The 12,945-nt window shown below is 40.3% G+C and overlaps 1 protein-coding gene across 1 annotated transcript in view; it reads left to right on the top strand.

The window, feature by feature from the left end:
* The window catches only part of RALGPS1 (Ral GEF with PH domain and SH3 binding motif 1), a 624,901-nt gene that overhangs the window by 577,863 nt on the left and 34,093 nt on the right, over positions 1 to 12,945 (top strand). The window contains exons 14-15 of the mRNA XM_069082706.1: positions 6,534 to 6,614; positions 7,909 to 8,014. Coding sequence (XP_068938807.1) covers positions 6,534 to 6,614; positions 7,909 to 8,014 — 187 coding nt within the window. The remainder of the gene's footprint in view (positions 1 to 6,533; positions 6,615 to 7,908; positions 8,015 to 12,945) is intronic.

Genomic DNA, 12,945 nt, shown 5'->3' with positions numbered 1-12,945 from the left:
GCAAGTTTCTCTGATTAAAGTCTCATATCAAGATACAGAAGGAATTGATTTAAATTTATAAGATTAAGAGCAGTGATTTCTCACTAGAGAAATAATAAAAAAATACAAAGAAGCAGTTTTCTATTTTTTTCTTTTTTTCTCAATTCTTTTTTTTAATTTATTTTTAATTTTCAACATTTAATTTCCACAAGATTTTGAGTTACAATTTTTTCTCCCCGTCTTTCCCCTACCCCACCCCAAAATAGGAAGCCTACTGAATGCCCCTTCCCCCAATCTGTTCTCTCTTATATCCTCCCCCATCACTCCCCTAACTTTCTAGTAAGGCAAGATGTGTTTCTATATACCAGGACCTGTATATCTTATTTCCCAGTTGCATGTAAAAACAAATTTTTAAAACATTTGTTTTTAAAACTTTGAGTTCTAGATTTTTTCTCTCCTTTCTTCCTCACCCACACCCACTGGGGAGATAAGCAATTCAATATAGGTTGTATATGTGTAGTTACCTAAATCATTTCCATAGTAGTAATATTGTGAAAGACTATTTCCCTCCATCCTATCCCACCCCACACTTATTCTATTTTCTCCTTTGACCCTATCCTTTTTCAAAAATGCTTGCTTCTAACTACCTCTCCCCCAATCTGCCCTCCCTTCTATCATTCCCCCTCTTATCCCCTACCCCCCTATTTTCCTCTAGGGTAAGCTACCCAATTGAGTGTGTATGTTATTCCCTCCTTAAGCCAAATTCAGTGACAATGAGGTTGTCCCATTCCCTTTCACCTTACTGCTCTTCCCCTCCATTGTAACAGTTTTCTCTTACCTCAAAGAGGCAATTTTCAAAGGAAGAAATCCAAGCTATCAATAACTGTCTGGGGGAAAATGTTCCAAATCACTAAATTTAGAGAAATACACATTTAAGTTTCTTTGTGATTGACAAAGATGCCAAAAAAGGAAAACTGACAAATGATGAAGGGGATATAGGAAAATAGGCACACTAAGGCAGTATTGGGGGAGTTATGAATTGGTCCAATCAATCTGGAAAGCAATTTGGAAGTATAGCCGAAAAGTTACTAAACCCTAAATACCCTTTGACCCAGCTATACTAGTACTAGGCCTATACTCCAAGAAAGTAGAAAAGAACCTATATGTACAAAAAAATATTGATAGCAGCTCTTTTCATAGTAGCACAAAACTGGAAGTTAGAGGGCACTAATCTACTAGGGAATGGCAAAACATTGTAGATGAATATCATGGAATATTATTGTACTATAAGAAATCACAAAATGGACAGTTCCAGAGGCAACCAGAAAGACTTCTATGAACTGATGCAGAGTGAAATGGCCAAAACTAAGAAAGTTATTTATACAATTACAACTTTCTAGAGAAAATGACTTTTTTTTTTGCAGGGAAATTGGGGTTAAGTGACTTGCCCAAGGTCACACAGCTAGTTTTTGTGTTAGGTGTCTGAGGCCGGATTTGAACTCAGGTCCTCCTGATTCCAAGGCCGGTGTTCTATTTACTGTACCACCTAGCCACCCCTTGAGAAGATGACTTTTAAAGACTTTAAAATTCTCATCACCACAATGATTAAACAATGAGTTCAGGGGACTGGAGATGAAACCCACCCACCTCCTGACCAAGGGTAATGGACTTAAATGAAGAACATAATATGCATTTTTAGACATGGCCAATGTGAAAATTTGTTTTGCTGGACTGTGCATGTTTATTATGAGAGGCTTTTGTCAGGGGGGTTTATTATTTTTTATTTACTTAGAAAGCAATGGAAGAGGGATAATAAATGCTTGTAAAAATTTTTAATAAACTCTATAAGTACAGGATGAGAGGAGGCAGTTATACAACAGTTTTTTTCTGGAAAAGGCCTAGTAATTTGGGGGGGACTATGAACACATTATGAAATGTCAGTACATTGTAGCAACCAAAAAATCTAGTGTGATCTTGATTTGCATTAAAGGGTATAGCTTCTAGTAACAAGGATGTGATATTCCTTCTTTAGGCAGATGCCTGGGCAGACTCTCTGGAATATTGGGTTTGGTTCGGGGCATCACAGGTTAAGGAAAATATTGGTAAACTAGAGATTGTGCCTTAGGGAAGGACCACCAAAAAGGTGAAAAGCCTTAGCTCCATGTCATACCAAGATCAGTTAAGGAATGAGGTATGTTTAACCTAGAGAAAAGAACACCATGGGGAGGAGGGGTAGGAAGAAATAGAAGGGGGAACATGATAAGTATGTTCAAGTATTTGAAGGACTGTCATGTGGAAGAGGGATTATTCTGTTTGACTCCGGAGGGCAGAGCCAGAAGCAATGGGTAGGAGTTAGAGAGCAGCAAGTCTATGCTTGATGTCAGGAAAAAATGCCATAATAATCAGAGCTATCTAAAAATGGAATGGTCTGCTGTGGGAGATGGTAGGTTTCCCCTCTCACTGGAGGTCCTCAAGCAGAGTCTGAATGGCCACTTGCTATGTAGTTTTTAGTGGGTGTTCCTGTGGAGTATGGGTAGACTAGATGACCATTGAGGTCCCTTCCTACTCTAAATTCTTGGATCATGTGATTCCCATTCCATCTAACCATCCCATCTTTCCTCCCTTTCACTGCTAAACTTCTGGGGGGAAATATTTCTTTTTTTTGCTTTTTGGAGAGCAATTGGGGTTAAGCAACTTGCCTAAAGTCACATGGCTAGTTTTTGTGTTAAGTATCTGAGGCAGGAATTGAACCCAGGTTCTCCTGACTCCAAGGCTGGTGCTCTATTCACTGTGCCACTTAGCCGCCCCAGGGGAAATATTTCTAATAATGCCTCTACCTCCTCACTGCATACTTTCTCCTTAACCTCTTGCAGTCCAGCTTTAGCCTCCACTATTATTCAAACTACTTCCAAACAACTTCCAAATGCAATGGCTCCTTTTAGTTCCTGTGCTCCTAGGGGGCACAGGCAGTAGAATCCTGGACCTGGAGTCAGGAAGACCTGAATTCAGTTCCAAATGTAGACAACGGCTGGGTGAAAGTCATTTAACCTCTCTCAGCCTCGTCTGTAAAATGGGGATAATAAGAGCCCCTGCCTCGCAGGGTTACAAGGATCAAATGAGATCATTGTGAAGCACTTTGCAAACCTTAAAACATTATATAAATATAAGCAATTATTGACCTCTCTGTAGCTTTTTATGCTGTAGACCACCCCATTCTACTATATACTCTCTTCTTTCTTGGCCTCGAAGCCTTTGCATTCTCCTGGTTCTCCTCACTGACTAGTCCTTCTTTCCCCATTTTGTTGTCCTCTGATGCTCCTCCCAATCCCATAATATGGTTGTTCCTTAATTGTTGGCCTTTGATCTTCTCTGTGCTCTCATACTTGGCAATCTCAATCCCATAGCCTCAGCTACAGCCTCTAGGCAGATGACTCCACAATCTGTATCTCCAGTTCTGCCTACAGGACAGCTCCACCTAGATGTCACACCAGCAACATAATGTCAACATGTCTAAAAATCCAAGCTCTTTATCTTCTCCCCTAAATCATCTTTCTTCCAACTTCATTGTTTCTAGCTGTGGCACCTCCATTCAGCCCATGTTTGTGGCCAGTCCCCACATTTGTAACTCTGAATTGTTCTCTCCCTCACCTCTCATATCCATCCAGCTAGTTCTGTTGAAACGTCTCTGAATTTGGAATCTCTCCAATCCAAGCCCTTCTCCCTATTCCCACTATAACCAATCCCGATTCTGCCCTTCATGGATTATTGCAATAACCTTCTTTCAGGTCTTTTTGCCTTGACTCTCTCTCTTCTAATCTAGCCATCATGCTGCTAGAAGAATAATTTTTCCCCTACCTAGATATGGGCATGTCCCTGCCCTGCTTAAAAATCTCCAGGAGCTGCTTATTGCCTACCAAGTAAAGAGTCTTCTACCTGGTATTTAAGGGTCTTCATAACCTAATGTTATCCTACCTTTTCACCCTTGTCTCAAAGTAGTCCTTTCCACACATTCTGGGCTCCAGATAAACTGCACTACTCTTTGTTTTTCCCTCCCCCCAGTCTTCCCTTCCCCATGACATGAATCAAGTTCACACACACACACACACACGCACACACACACATTTTTAAAGTTGTTTCTTACATTTGGAGAGGTTTCCATTGAACTATGAATTTCCATCCATCTAAAGCAAATGGTCTGTCTTCCAGGAGATTTTCCAATTTCCAGCCTCCTCCCTCCCCAACAGTCTTTCCTCTTACATTTGATGTAGCACTTTGTTCTTTGTTTTGTAACCCTCTAAAGCACTTGATTTGTCATCTATTTGATATATATATATAACAGTTCACTGTGTTGGTGTCTTATCCCCCTACTTGACTAAAAGCTTCTTCAGGTCAGAAACAGTGTCATCTAAAATTTATCTCCCTCAACACAGAACACTGTGTTCTGCATGCATAAAGATTTAATTGTTTGTTTTAATTTTTGTAAACGTTGGAGGCAGGGCAGGGAGAAGAGACATGGAGAAAGGAGAGGAGAGGGAGATGAAAAGAAGGCAGAAGGGAAAGGAAGAAGAAGAAGTGAAAAGAAGAGGAAGGGGAAAGGAAAAGGGGGGAAAGGAAAAAAGAGTAGAGAAGAGGGGAGGACAATTCTCTTAAACAGACATTTTATCCAGGATCAGAACAGTATTGTGAAAAAGGGTCTGGACTGGGAGTCAAGACTCCTGAATGGTTCAAGTCTGGTAAAAAAAAAAAAATACTAGCTGTGTGACTTTGGATAAGTCACAACATCTCTGAGCCTCTGTTTCCTTATCTATAAAACTGGCATAATAGCACTTGTACTCCTTACCTCACAGGATTATTTTTGAGGATCAGTAGAAAGAACCCTAGACCTTGAGACAGTATATCAGGTTACAAGTCCTGACTCTGTGACTTACTAGGTATGTGACCATGAACAAGCCAGTTCCCCTATCTGAGCCTCAGTTTCCTTATATGAAAAATGAGGATGAAACTACCTGCCCTCCCTACTTCATATAGTTACCATAAAACCTCATGCAATAGAAATGTGAACATTACCTGTAATCCCTGATAGGAACACTTGACTCCACATTTTACTAGGACTCACACAGGTAAACCTGGGCAAATGGCTTATCATTTTACTATCTGAGGTGGGAGGGTTGATATTTAAGAGAGGATGAAAAGATTCAATGATAAACAGTCATAAGACAAAGCCAAATAGGGAGAATTATATATAAAATGATTGAAGGAACTCTGTGTTAGCACTGTGGACAAGATTCAGTGTCTTCCTCTGTAAAAATGGTGGAGGTGGTGGCACTGGATGATCTCTATGCTGTCTTCCAGCTCTAATGTTCCATGAAGCTGAAAGCGACAGAATTAGCCATAATCCAGAATGAGAGCAGAAGTGTCCCCAAATGGCCTAGCAGTTTGTAGACCCATACTATGAGAGCCTGCTGTTCTGGCCTCTCTGCTCTGTTGCATAGGATGTTGATTTGGGAGTCACAGGAGATCCATGCTTGAATCTGGCGCCTTACACTTACTAGTGACAGGTGTGGTGGAGCCATCTTGTCATAGCTCCCAAGAACCAACTGTTCAGTTTTCTGTATGAATATTTACACCTCAGAAATCAGCAAATGCTACAATTCAGGGCTTGATTTAAGATAGTGATGGAGAAAATGTACATAATGTAGATTAAGCTTCTATAAGCATTTATTAAGAAACTGCTATGTAGCAAGCACTATGCTAACCACCAGGTATACAAAAAGAGGCAAAAGATGGTCCCTGCCCTCCTAGAATTTACAATCTAATGGGTGTCTTTTGTACATTTTTTTCCTGTAGAGCTGGTAGTTAAACATGTACTAAAACACTCCTGTGTGCCCTGCATAATCAACTTAGCTTCTCTGAGCCTCAGTTTCTTCATCTATAAAAGGAGAACAGTATTGTACCCCACAGGGCTATTAGGATCAAATGAGACAACAAACATCAGGTACTTTGCAAACCTTATAGCCATATGTATTATATTTGTTAGGTATCATCCTCATATCATCATTTTTATTAGGCCCAACTGTCATCTCTAGTAAAATTTTTAAATGTATCTTTTAAAATGAATTTCCTTCAAAGAAGAGGGATGAGAAGTCACCTTCCTTTCTTATTTGTATACTGAATACAGTTGATTTCAGATTTTGATATGTTGGTTAGTTTTGCTAAACTGATCTTTTTTTCTTCCTATTTCTTATAAAGTATGGTTCTCTGAGTGGGGGTAGGGATGGGGAAAGTAGATTGGGAAAGGCGATGTGAAAATGAAAGGTATAAATAAAAAGTTAGAATAAATAAATAAAACTAAATTCAATTTGCTGCTGCTAGAGCCATAAGTGGGAAACAGGCTTCCCCAGGTGTTTTGCTTACTTTAAAAGAACCACAAAGTGGCGAAAGGGGAGTGCCAGTGACTTTCTAACATACTCAATACAGGGTTTTCCCCCTTGATTTATGTCACTAGAATTGTAATAGTAGGATATTAAAACCAAATGCATTCCATTTGTCAACAGGGGTCGACTTTATGCCACCTTGGGACCCAATTGGCGGGTTCCAGTTCGGAACTCTCCGAGGACCCGGAGCTGTGTCTACAGGTAAAGGTTGCAGGAGGTGGGAGATTCTCCATCTGTCCACTTATTTACCCAATATCTTATTTGTCAGTCACTTGAGGGCTCCCCTGCTCTGGGCTTTGGTAGTTGCCCTGAGCACTAGGACTGGTCTCTGTACCTGAAAGTGATCTACAATGCAGGGGAGCCACTTGGCTCCTCATGTCCCCTGCCTTTGTCTTACAGCCCAGTGCCCTGAGGCCTCTTTGGTCAGCCCCTGGAGCTAGCAGAATCCCAGAAACCCATCTGTCCAGTACCCTTAGTGAGAGATACAGATGAAAGTGTTTTCATGGTATAGTGAAAAGAGCCCAAGTTTTGGCATTAGAAGACCTGAATTAAGATCCTGATTACTATCTGGATGATATTGAACAAAGCAATGAACCTCTTCACACCTCAGTTTTTTACTAGATCTCCAAGTTTCCCTGTATCTCTAAATCCTGTGATTAAATGGATCTGTGTGATTGGTGGGAGATGGTGTAAGTTTACAATATGACCCTTCCCCTCTTTGGTCTCATTTTTCCCTGTTTTTCCCCTATGCTTTGCCTGCCTCCTCAGGAATTTCTGTACAAACTTAGACCTCTTTCCAGACGGATTCATTAAGAAGGTTTTAATAGCAGGCCACCCAGGAAACTCCCAGAATAGACTAGGGAAGCACCCTAACCCTTGGGGTGGGAGGATGTGAAAGTTTGCAGGTGGAAGAAGGCCTGAGCATGAGTCCAGAGACCATATTCTCACCAAACCTGTGGTCATGTCACTGTCCCAGGTACTGTGAGCCTTGATACTGATAGCCTTGTCCCAAGATTCAGATAAGTCAACTCCACACTACTCATTGCTTCAAGCTGGAAACCTCATGAAGATCAACCAAAAACCACTTTCTAGGAGTTTCTGTTCCATTGCTTCAGGTTTACAAAGAACCTGCTAAAGTTCCTTGCATGGATTATATCTCCCCATGAACAAATAGCACCCACCTCCCAGCAGAGCAGTGAGGATTCAGTGAGATAAGATATAAGGTAAATGCTTTGCGATCTGTAAAGTACTGCGTAAATGCTAGCTATTATTTTTGTCCTAGCTAACAAACGCTCATTGTTGGACACCACTGGCTACATAGATATAACTGGAATTGCTTAAATTCTTAAGACATTCATAGCAGAGAAGTTTAGGGTAGTGACTCTCCCTGTCTACCAGAGAGGGAGGACTTCTTAGAGATGCTCAGAGGTTACTATAAGGCTGGACTGTCTCTCGTCCTCTCTGTGGAGAAATCTTGATGATTCCCTCTCATCAGTCCCACAGGGCCATGTAGCTGTGCACTGGGGAACTCAGCAGGGGTCATTACCATGGAGGGACCTTTGAAAAGGAAAACATTACTCAAGGAAGGACGAAAGCCTGCGGTAAGTGCAGACCTAATGTGGAAACAACCATCAGCCACTAAAATACTGAGTGCTTCTGACTCTCACTGCCTTGGGCTCCTCATGTTCCCTCACCCCTGGCCGACAGGATGAATGTGACAAGGATGCCTTAAGTTTTCCTCAGGCTTGGGCTCCACCAGCCCCTTCAAGTTACCCTTGACCCTGGGCCCTCTTGCTTTCAGGGGAACTTTCTTTCTGACCCATAACCACCACCCAAATCACTGAGGCCAACCACTCAATGTTCCTGTAATCTAATGGGGATTGATTATGTAAGGAAATGGAGACAATATTATATTAACTGAAGGCCAACAAATTTGAGAAAATATAAAATGTATATATCATATACAAGCATTCTCACCCACTGTTTGGTGAACATGTCCCTCCTTCAATCCTGTGTGCTCAGCACTGTTGGAGATCAATCCATAAAAACATTTCCCTGAATCAGCCAAGATAATGGGCAGATGGATGTATTCAGTTGGAAAAGTTAGTTGTAATTAAGCCCAAAGTGAGAGAATTCACCACCTAGAGTCCAAGAGTTTCTAAAACTGTTGATGTAGGAAAGAATGCTTGACTATGGTCTTCTCTTCACTGTGGTGACCCTAATGGAAACACCTATGGCCCAGGGCGTCCCTACTGGAAAACACCTGTAGCCACTTCCGTGGGCACCAGACAAAGGAATACAGACAGAGCTTTGCTTTAGGCTGAGACTTGGGGACCACTCTCCTCTCTCTTCTAACCTCTCCCCGCTGCGGGGAGTCATCAGCACAGCACATTTGCAGTTGGCTACTCAGATCCCCCCTTAAAAATAGCCTTGTGGTATAACCACAAGTTACTGAACCTCTCTGTGCCTCAGTCTCTTCATCTATGAAATGAAGAAGCTAGATGGTTGGTAAAGTCCCTTTAATATCAAAATCTGTGATCCTATGATCTTATGATCTTCCTTGTCTTCAAGAAATAGAACTATTAGGGGCCAGCTAGGTGTTGCAGTGAATAGAGCAGTGGTCCTGGAGTCAGGAGGACCTGAGTTCAAATCTGGCCTCAGACACTTAACACTTGGGCAAGTAACTTAACCCCAATTGCCTTGCCCTCCCCCCTCCAAAAAAAAATAAAAGCAAAAAAAAAAGAGAAGAAATAGAACTGTCCACAAAGTCCTACTCTAATCCCTCAGCATGTCATGGAAATGGATTCTCTGAGAGTATGCCAAAGAATGGTAAGCACTATATAGATAGTAGCAATTATCATTATCATTACAAAAAGAAACAGGTGGGAAAATGTGGCATAATGGAAATAATGACCCGTGGATTTAGAGTCAGAAGAACCCAGGGTTTGAGTCGGCTCCTCATTGTGCAACCCTGGTAAAGTCGCTTTCCTTCTCTGGGCCTATAAAATGAGGGGGTTTTCTAGGTGGTCATGAAGCTCACTTCCAGTGCTGCAAATCCTATGTATTCCTCACCTGGTTGGTAGCCATAAAATATTGTGGTTTTCTTACTCCTCACATGAAGTCCCTTAAGGATCCAAATTATATTTTGTTATATATTTATTATATTTTATATATTATTATATTATACATTATCATATATAATATATATTCATATAATTCAAAATATATAATACATATATTTATTATATATATATTTGTTATCCCACTGCTTACTATAGTTTTTGGGCACATAGTATGTGCCTAATAAATCCTTGTTGACTACTGGTTCAGTAGGTTGTGAATACTGCCTTTTGGGAAGGGATCATTAAAGGAAAAGATAATAGCATTTCTGCAAGCCATTCCTCTTGGCTAGAATGCAGTCCCTCCTCTTCTCTGTTCAGGTACCACTTCCTCCAAGAAGCCTTCCTTGATGTCCTCAATTGACAGTGATTACTCTGTTTTTAATTACTTTGTAGAGTAGTATCTGTAACAATATTGTATTCCACAAATACAAAGCAACCAGGTGGATTAGTAAGGCAGCTAGAGGGTGCACTGGAGACAGTACCAGGCCTGGAGTCAGGAAGACTCCTCTTCCTGAATTCGAATCTGGCCTCAAACACTTACTAGCTGTGTGGCCCTGAGCCAATCATTTAAACCTATTTGCCTCAGTTTCCTCCTCTGTAAAATGAACTGAAGAAGGAAATGGCAAACCACTCCAGTGTCTCTGCCAAGAAAACCCCAAATAGGATCACAAAGAGCTGGACAAGACCGAACAACAAAAACAAAGGTGGATTATTGGATAGAGTGATGGGCCTAGAGTCAGGAGGGCCTGAGTCTAAACGTGACCTCTTATAAGCTCTTTGAGGGCAAATCCTATTATGTTTTTTACTGTAACAAGCACAATGCCTTCCTTATACATGGTAAGTGTATAATAAATGTTCATTTAACTGATTTGACAATACCCTTCCTGAAAATTATCATTCCCAGGTGTGACATTAGTCACCTTCTTTGCCTTCAGAAAGAGAGGAGCATCAGGTCATGCAGAACAGTAAGGAAATATTTTCCAAACTCTGTCCTGATTCTATATAGTGCTTGGAATGTGGTGGTCTGGGGGCAGCTAGGTGGTGCAGTGAATAGAGCACTGGCCCTGGAGTCAGGAGGACCAGAGTTCAAATCCAGCATCAGACACTTGATACACTTACTAGCTGTGTGACCTTGGGCAAGTCATTTAACCCCCAATTGCCTTGCCTTCCCCCGTCAAAAAATTTAAAAAAAAAGAATGTGGTGATCTATCAGGACCACCAGTGTCAGGGTCCTGCAGCCCAGGCACTTGTGAGAGAGGCCTCAAGAAGGGGTCTGAAAAGGTTGTCATGTTTTGCTGTACTTTATAATTAAGATTTCACGCAATTTGATCAATGCAAAAGACTTCCCAAGGACATATGGCCCAGAGAAGCACAAACACAGACACACAGGAAAGCCACCCAAGTAATGATCCCCTCCTAAGATGGATGGCTCTGCCACAACTAGGTCTCACCTGACTCTCTTGCTCCCCCTCCTGTCAGTCCAGTAAGTGCTGCTGCTACAGTATAAAGGCCAGTTTCTTATCACCATCCCAGAAACCTTGCCTCTTCCTGCTTCCTTCTCCCACGGAAAAGAAGCCTTACAGTTGGAGGCAAATTGCTGTCCTCATCAAGGCTATTAGGTTCCAATGTACCACCCTCCATTTCCCCTAGACTGGTATGATTGGGGACTCTTTGATAATGTCAAAGATGATATAAATCACACCAATTGTTTTTAATCCTTGGGTGTGATGGGCTAGGTCTGGATGCACAAAAAAGCATAGGTCCAGCTATTCTTATGCCTACATTTATTCTTCTCTGGAGTAAACTTCAGCCTGAAGTTCTACTGGATTTCTATGAGCCATGTATCTTAGACTGGGACTGGCAGCCTTCTATATGTCGATTTGCCATAGCCCTTTTTCGTTTAATTCAATTTTACTTTTTTTCCACTTAATTACAAGTATTGCAATAGTCATATTTGTTGCTATTATTCATTGCAGATGTTCTGTATTTTAGCTATACCCTGAGGCAAATAAGCTTTTGTGGGCTATCCTGGAAACCTAACCACTATTTGTTTCTTTTTCCCTCAATTTTGTTTTTAAATAAATATAACAAACAAACCAATATGAAACAATATCCACAACTATTTACAACTTTTTATAATGTTAACTATAACAACTTTTTCAGTATTTCCTTCTATATCCCCTTTACTCTCTTATGTATATTTCCCACCTATATTCACAAATACAGGTACACATACACACATGTGTCCTCCTTGATCATGAGAAAGACAGGACTTTAAAAAAAGAGAGTCATCAGAGTCAGGAAATGGCAACTTCTCTGTGTGTGCGGAGGCCCTAACTAGGAGGAAAAAACAGCCCTTCAGTTGCTGTATTTGGCATATATATATCCTCTATTGGAACACTGGGATGTCCCAATAAAAAATAAATACTTAATTGCAATACCTCAAGGTTGTGTGATTTCATCTTTGTGTGTGGTCCCTACTTTGATGCAGGTCCCAAACCTGCCACATCTTATTAGATGGTATTTATCAATTGCTAAAGCCCAAGACTTTGTAAACATCATTTTAGTAATGAGTAGCTCTAAGCTCATCTGTGCTGGTTCCCAGATGACAAACAGTTTATCACCAAACCTGTCCTCAAAACCTTTCCAACTTATTCAGATCCATCTGACATTACTCTCAACAGATATTTGAGAAGCCAGGGTCACAGTGAGGCATTGGAGGACTTTGGAGGAAGAAAATATGTCTAAATAAACATGAATAAATATAATCAGATACGTTAAAATAAACTTTTAAAATAGTTAAACTTTAAAAGATCCAAAGTAAAGCCCATTATGCCCCCCTTAGGAGGTCAATGATAAAAAAAAAGCTTAAAATTATTTATAAAAGCACTTTTTTGTTTAAGCAAAGAACTAGAAACAAAGTAGATGCCCATAATTATAGGTAACAGATTGTGGTCCATAGATATAATGGAATATTATAAGAAATAATGGTTATGAAGAATTTGAAGAAGCATGAGAAGAAATATGAACTTAAAGTGAAATGAATAGAACTAGGAAAGCAGTGTACCCAAAGACTAAAATAATATAAATGGAAAGAAAAAAAAATCCAAACTGTATAATTGATTATAACAATCAAGCTTGGCTCCAGAAAAGAGATGAGAATATATAACTTCCTTCTTTCAAGAAGTGGGAGATCATGAACATGTAACTGCATATTGTCAGACTGTGTGGCTAAACTGCTTTGTTTTTTCTTTCTTTTTTATTCTTTATTGATAGAAATTCTTTATTTGTAGAAGAGGGAAATAGAATTTAAATGTTATAAAAATATATTAATAATTTCAAAAGAAAAGCCCATCCTCTGGGTTAAAGTAGAATAAGGAATACAAGAAATCCTAGAATCCTATCATTGG

This window comes from Petaurus breviceps, unplaced genomic scaffold (genome assembly GCF_028583685.1).
Source record: "Petaurus breviceps papuanus isolate PSGF00001 unplaced genomic scaffold, PetGlider_PUasm1.0 171, whole genome shotgun sequence".
Classification (NCBI taxonomy): domain Eukaryota; kingdom Metazoa; phylum Chordata; class Mammalia; order Diprotodontia; family Petauridae; genus Petaurus; species Petaurus breviceps.
Note: the sequence above shows the minus strand (reverse complement) of the source record. Positions and strands in the feature narration are given on the sequence as shown.